Below are 7,500 nucleotides of genomic sequence, written 5' to 3'. Positions count from 1 at the left end.
TACATATATATATAGCTCATTACATAACACTGCATCACCAGCTTCAGCTAGTTATGAAACATACGTAGGATGCCTTTTCTCGATCCACTCTCCGACAGGTGAAGTGAAAATGTTAATCATTGCCCACATGAAAGGAAGTACATCTTATCATACCTGCGTGGCAACCATGATCATCAGATTCCCAACATCGGCCCTCAATCAATACCTGGGGGAGGCCGGCAAAGAGTTACACCAGGGCATGCACCAATACACCCACAAACACACACGCCCTGCACGACGGACATCCACCCAATAGACAATGCTTGCCACCTCCACCCCATGCAAAGGCTATACATATAGTAGCTATTTCTTTACTACCCACAAGGGGCTAAACGCAGAGGGGACAAACAAGGACAGACAAGGGGATTAAGTTGATTATATCGACCCCAGTGCGTAACTGGTACTTAATTTATCGACCTCGAAAGGATGAAAGGCAAAGTCGACCTCGGCGGAATTTGAACTCATAACGTAACGGCAGACGAAATACCTATTTCTTTACTACCCACAAGGGGCTAAACACAGAGGGGACAAACAAGGACAGCAAGGGGATTAAGTTGATTATATCGACCCCAGTGCGTAACTGGTACTTAATTATCGACCTCGAAAGATGAAAGCAAAGAAGTCGACCTCGGCGGAATTTGAACTCATAACGTACGGCAGACGAAATACCTATTTCTTTACTACCCACAGGGGCTAAACACAGAGGGGACAAACAGGACAGACAAGGGGATTAAGTCGATTATATCGACCCCAGTGCGTAACTGGTACTTACTTATCGACCTCGAAAGATGAAAGGCAAAGTCGACCTCGGTGGAATTTGAACTCAGAACGTAACGGTAGACGAAATACCTATTTCTTTACTACCCACAAGGGGCTAAACGCAGAGGGGACAAACAAGGACAGACAAGGGGATTAAGTCGATTACATCGACCCCAGTGCATAACTGGTACTTAATTTATCGACCACGAAAGGATGAAAGGCAAAGTCGACCTCGGTGGAATTTGAACTCAGAACGTAAAGACAGACGAAATACCGCAAAGCACTTCGCCCGGCGTGCTAACGATTCTGCCAGCTCTCCGCCTTAATATAGTACCACTATACATACACACACATACCAATTTGCATCGAAAGTTTACCTGTAGCCGTCATCGTCCTCGTCATCGAAACAGGTGCCGTTGTTCTGACAGGGCGCCGCATGGCACTGATCGACTTTGATCTCACAGTTGATCCCTGTAAATCCAGACCTGCATTGGCACTTGTAGTCATGTAGAAGGTCCCTGCACGTGCCGCCGTTTAGGCACGTGTCGCTGGCACACTCGTCGGTGTTATTCTCGCACGTGTCACCTGGTTAAAGTTGTTTTTGTTGTTGTTGTTGTTGTGAGGCAACAACAAATACAAACAGATTTTTGTTTGCAAAAAAGGTTTGGAGAAAAATAACAAAAGAGAAACGATTTATTCTACCTTTACGACGATGACAACAACAACAAACACAACAACAGCAACAACAACAACAACAGAAACAACAACAAACAAGAAGAACAACAACAACAACAACAACAACACAACAGAAAAACACAACAAACAACAAGAACAAAAACAACAACAACAACCACAACAACAACAACACAACACATCAACAACAACAACAACAACACAACAACAACAACATCAACAACAACAACAGCAACAACAACAACAACCAACAACAGCAAGAACAACAACAACAACAATAATAACAACAACAGCACAACAACAACAACAGCAACAACAACAAGAACAACCCAACAAAACAACAACAGCAGCAACAACAAACAACAACAAACAACAACAACAACAGAAACAACAACAACAGCAAGAACAACAACAACAACAACAACAGCAAGAACAACAACAACAACAATAATAACAACAACAGCAACAACAACAACAACAGCAACAACAAACAAGAACAACAACAACAACAGCAGCAACAACAACAACAGCAAGAACAACAACAACACAACAATAACAACAACAGCAACAACAACAAACACAACAACAACAACAACAGCAACAACAACAACAACAGCAAGAACAACACAACAACAATAACAACAACAGCAACAACAACAACAACAGCAACAACAAACAAGAACAACAACAACAACAACAACAAACACAACAACAACAACAACAACAATAGCAACAACAGCAACAACAACAACAAACACAACAACAACAACAACAACAGCAACAACAAACAAGAACAACAACAACAACAGCAGCAACAACAACAACAACAACAAACACAACAACAACAACAATAACAACAACAGCAACAACAACAACAAACACAACAACAACAACAAACACAACAACAACAACAACAGCAACAACAAACAAGAACAACAACAACAACAACAACAACAGCAACAACAACAATACTTAGAATAAAGAACAGGTTGCAAAATTGCTGGAGACTGAGAAACAAGATTTTTTGGACTTATTCCAATTCAAACGGTTAAGAAAGGAGAATATCAACTGAGACTGGTCCTCCGTCGGTTACGACGAGGAGTAGTCCAGTTGATCTGATCAACAGAACAACCTGCCCGTGAAATCAACGTGCAAGTAGCTGAGTACCTCACAGACACGAGTACACTTAATGTGATTCTCATGGAGATTCGGCGTGACATGGAGTGTGACAAGGCTTGCCCCTTTGAAACACAGCTACAACTATTTTTTTACCAGCTGAGTGGACTGGGGCAACGTGAAATAAAGTGTCTTGCTGAAGGGCACAATGCGTGGACTGGGGCAACGTGAAATAAAGTGTCTTGCTGAAGGGCACAATGCGTGGACTGGGGCAACGTGAAATAAAGTGTCTTGCTCAATGGCACAATGCGACGCCGCTTTTCGAAATCACGAACTGATGCTCCTCAGCCGAATACCCTAACCACGGAGCCACGTGTCTTCACCAGAATCTGATAAGCCAGGTATAACAGTAATGGACAAGGAAAAGTGAATTGGCTGACCGATTGATCCATGGAGTCCGCTTGATTCCAGGATTGGCAAGAAAGGGGTGGAAATAATAGCAAAATACAATCCGTTAAAATTTGGACAATGAAAAGCCGTAAAGGTTGTGTCTTTAATAATTAGTAAGGTATGGATTGTGAGTAATGAGGTGAAGAAATGGTTGGGAGAGATCGGAATGGAAATCCTTGAATGGCTTCTACAGAAAGTTTGCTTCTTAAGAATAAGAAAGATTATCAGAAAGGGCTCTGGAGCACTTGAACCAACTCTGTTGGTTACCACAAGATGATATCATTAGCTTGGTGAGGGATAAGATGGGGGTATTGCAGGGTGGGCTTCTACAGAAAGTTTGCTTCTTAAGAATAAGAAAGATTATCAGAAAGGGCTCTGGAGCACCTGAACAAACTCTGTTGGTTACCACAAGATGATATCATTAGCTTGGTGAGGGATAAGATGGAGGTATTGCAGGGTGATCGCTTTATGGAAAGAGAAATGGGGGTTTCCAAGGCGAATAGCGAAGACCCAAGGAAGTTCTGGAAACGAAGCTAAAAGAAGGGAATATTATCAAAGTGGTGAATACATGAGTTGACTACATTAAGATTTGATATTTTGGTTCGTTTCTGAAGCAGGTTAAAAGCTAGAAGAATTAAAAGCTGGAAGCTGGTCATAATGCACAACGCATTTTATTCTGAAGACGATGTCTTTTGTTTATGAAAAGGAAGTCCCAAAGAAGTCGAGAAACCAATTAGCGTAAAGGATTATGGAGAAAAGAGAAATTAAGACGAAAGGAATTAAATTACTTTGGGATTGAAAGAGTTCAGGTGATGGATGGAAGCACTCCGTCGGTTATGACGACGAGGGTTCCAGTTGATCCGAATCAACGGAACAGCCTGCTCGGGAAATTAACGTGTAAGTGGCTGAGCACTCCACAGACACGTGCACCCTTAACGTAGTTCTCGGGGATATTCAGCGTGACACAGAGAGTGACAAGGCCGGCCCTTTGAAATACAGGTACAACAGAAACAGGAAGTAAGAGTGAGAGTGAGAGGAAGTTGTGGTGAAAGAGTACAGCAGGGATCACCACCATCCCCTGCCGGAGCCTCGGATGGAAGCACTCCGTCGGTTACGAATCAACGGAACAGCCTGCTCGTGAAATTAACGTGTAAGTGGCTGAGCACTCCACAGACACGTGTACTCTTAACGTAGTTCTCGGGGGATATTCAGCGTGACACAGAGAGTGACAAGGCTGGTCCCCTTTGAAATACAAGGTACAACAGAAACAGGAAGTAAGAGTGAGAGAAAGTCGTGGTGAAAGAGTACAGCAGGGATCACCACCATCCCCTGCCGGAGCCTCGTGGAGCTTTTTTAGGTGTTTTCGCTCAATAAACACTCACAACGCCCGGTCTGGGAATCGAAGTAAGAGTGAGAGAAATCGTGTGGTGAAAGAGTACAGCAGGGACCACCATCCCCTGCCGGAGCCTCGTGGAGCTTTTTTAGGTGTTTTCGCTCATAAAAACTCACAACGCCCGGTCTGGGAATCGAAACCGCGATCCTATGACCGCGAGTCCGCTGCCCTAACCACTGGGCCATTGCGCCTCCACATAGTTCAGGTGATAAGTAGGTAAACAATGAGATGGAAGAGAGTTCCAAAGACTGGCACTTGGAGGGAAAAGGCTGCAACGGTAGAAAGATTTCTATCTTCGTGGAAGTACAACATTTCGAGGAAGACGATGTGAGTTTCGAGTCAGGTGAGATAGAACAAAGTGATGTGGAATTAAGAGAGAAAGTTTATCGCAACATTTCCTGTTGTAATAACGAATAGAAAAGACTGGAGACGTCGCGTCGATGTGATAAGAGTTGCAGAGATGGAGCAAGAGAGGGACCAATCAAATTAGGGACTCGCTTCTGAACCCAATCAAAGTTATTCAACAGCAACAACAAGGTGTTATAAAATTCTTTTACTGACCTTCAAATCCAGAGAAACAGGTACATTTGAAACCTGACAGAGTGTTTTCACATATCCCTCCATTACGACACGGGGTAGAAAGGCAGGCATTCGTACCAAATTCGCATTTCTTACCTAAAATAAACATGTAGCGGAACCACGTTAGCGACCAGGTCGCAGCTGGTGTGATGGAGATTTTGACACCAAATAATGATGGTTTAAAAGAAGATAAACAGTTCTTTGTGTGTCTTTCAACGGTTGATACGAGTGTTTCCTGCTGTGATTGTTTTAGTTTCAACTCACGACTCTCACATCAAATCACTTGCCTGACGAGTGCGTGTGTGTGTGTGTGTGAGAGAGAGGAGAGAGAGGAGAGAGAGAGAGAGAGAGAGAGAGAGAGAGAGAGAGAGAGAGCATGGCCTGATGGTTAGGCTGTTGCGCTTACAATCTAGCGATCGTGATTTCAATCCCTGAACCAAGTGGTGTGTTGTGTTCTTGCGCAAAACACTTCCTCTCACCTGACTCTGTGATCACTTCGAGACCTGACGCTTGGCACACCGTGGCATCTGTTCAGGCAACGTCGATTAGATGGAGAAACTGAGATAATGTGCGGCACAAACATTTGATTACTAGAGGACAGACAAACGGATTGAGTCGATTACATCGACCCCAGTGCATAACTGGTACTTATTTAATCGACCCCGAAAGGATGAAAGGCAAAGTCGACCTCGGCGGAAGTTGAACACAGAACGTAGCGGCAGACGAAATACCTATTTCTATTTCTTTACTGCCCACAAGGGGCTAAACACAAAGAGAGGACAAACAAAGACAGACAAACGGATCAAGTCGATTACATCGACCCCAGTGCATAACTGGTACTTATTAAATCGACCCCGAAAGGATGAAAGGCAAAGTCGACCTCGACGGAATTTGAACTCAGAACGTAACGGCAGGCGAAATACTGCTAAGCATTTCGCCCGGCGTGCTAACGTTTCTGCCAACTTGCTGCCAAACAATGCGTGACGCTTACTGCACCTAGGTTTCCCAAGCGGTCACCCATCTAAGTACTGACTAGGCTCGACGTTGCTTAACTTCGGTGATCGGACGAGAACCGGTGCTTTCAACGTGATATGGCCATCCTTAAAATAATAGGTTGATATAGGCGCAGGAGTGGCTGTGTGGTAAGTAGCTTGTTTACCAACCACATGGTTCCGGGTTCAGTCCCACTGCGTGGCACCTTGGGCAAGTGTCTTCTACTATAGCCTCGGGCCGACCAAAGCCTTGTGAGTGGATTTGGTAGACGGAAACTAAAAGAAGCCCGTCGTATATATGTATATATGTGTGTGTGTATGTATGTATGTATATATGTATATGTGTATAGGCGCAGGAGTGGCTGTGTGGTAAGTAGCTTGCTTATCAACCACATGTTTCCGGGTTCAGTCACACTGCGTGGCACCTTGGGCAAGTGTCTTCTACTACAGCCTCGGGCCGACCAAAGCCTTGTCGCTGGATTTGGTAGACGGAAACTGAAAGAAGCCCGTCGTATTTATGTATATATGTGTGTGCGAGTGTGTTTGTGTGCCTGTGTTTGTCCCCCCCAACATCGCTTGACAACCGATGCTGGTGTGTTTACGTCCCCGTAACTTAGCGGTTCGGCAAAAGAGACCGATAGAGTAAGTACTAGGCTTACAAAGAATAAGTCCTGGGGGTCGATTTGCTCGACTAAAGGCGATGCTCCAGCATGGCCGCAGTCAAATGACTGAAACAAGTAGAAGAGAGTAAAAGGGTATATATAAAGCAAAATCCATGATCATCTCTAGACGTATCACGACTGAATAAACTCGTAAGGTTTGGATGAAGAGGAGACGATCATCAGAATAGATGAGGGGAGATGTTGCATGAGGGCTTCTGTGTCCGGGAGAGGAGATGGGATATGAAAAACAACAACAAAAACAACAACAGTGCTTACCGCTGAATCCCTTTTTACAGGTGCATTTGTAGGTCCCGTTGTCATTGGTACAAGAGCCATTGTTGAGGCATGGCTTGGCTTGGCAACTGTCCACCGTTTCACCGCAAACGGAACCTGTAATAACAGTTGTTGTAGTAAGTAGTAGTGGTGGTAGTGGTATTGGTGGTGGTTTTGGTGTTGGTGGTGTTGGTGGTGGTAGTAGTAGTGGTGGTGGTGGTGGTGTTAGTGGTGGTGGTGGTGTTAGTGGTAGTGGTGGTGGTAGTGGTATTGGTGGTGGTTTTGGTGTTGGTGGTGTTGGTGGTGGTAGTGGTGGTGGTAGTGGCATTGGTGGTGGTTTTGGTGTTGGTGGTGTTGGTGGTGGTAGTAGTAGTGGTGGTGGTAGTGGTATTGGTGGTGGTTTTGGTGTTGGTGGTGGTAGTAGTAGTAGTGGTGGTGGTGGTGGTGTTAGTGGTGGTGGTGTTAGTGGTGGTGGTGGTGTTAGTGGTAGTGGTGGTGGTGGTGGTGTTAGTGGTGTTGGTGGTTTTGTTGGTGGTGGTGGAGG

The 7,500-nt window shown here is 44.7% G+C and overlaps 1 protein-coding gene and 1 pseudogene across 1 annotated transcript in view; both read right to left on the bottom strand.

Moving 5' to 3' along the window:
- Positions 1–7,500, bottom strand: part of LOC115230063 (sushi, von Willebrand factor type A, EGF and pentraxin domain-containing protein 1-like) — a gene marked incomplete at its 3' end in the record, with an annotated part of 28,544 nt that overhangs the window by 16,922 nt on the left and 4,122 nt on the right. The window contains exons 4-6 of the mRNA XM_029800298.2: positions 6,960–7,073; positions 5,012–5,125; positions 1,176–1,383 (exon numbers count right to left, since the gene is read on the bottom strand). Of these exons, the coding sequence (XP_029656158.2) occupies positions 1,176–1,383; positions 5,012–5,125; positions 6,960–7,073 (436 nt within the window). The remainder of the gene's footprint in view (positions 1–1,175; positions 1,384–5,011; positions 5,126–6,959; positions 7,074–7,500) is intronic.
- On the bottom strand, positions 6,014–6,132 carry LOC115230064 (annotated as a pseudogene).

Source organism: Octopus sinensis, unplaced genomic scaffold (assembly GCF_006345805.1).
Source record: "Octopus sinensis unplaced genomic scaffold, ASM634580v1 Contig14283, whole genome shotgun sequence".
In the NCBI taxonomy this organism is placed as follows: domain Eukaryota; kingdom Metazoa; phylum Mollusca; class Cephalopoda; order Octopoda; family Octopodidae; genus Octopus; species Octopus sinensis.
Note: the sequence above shows the minus strand (reverse complement) of the source record. Positions and strands in the feature narration are given on the sequence as shown.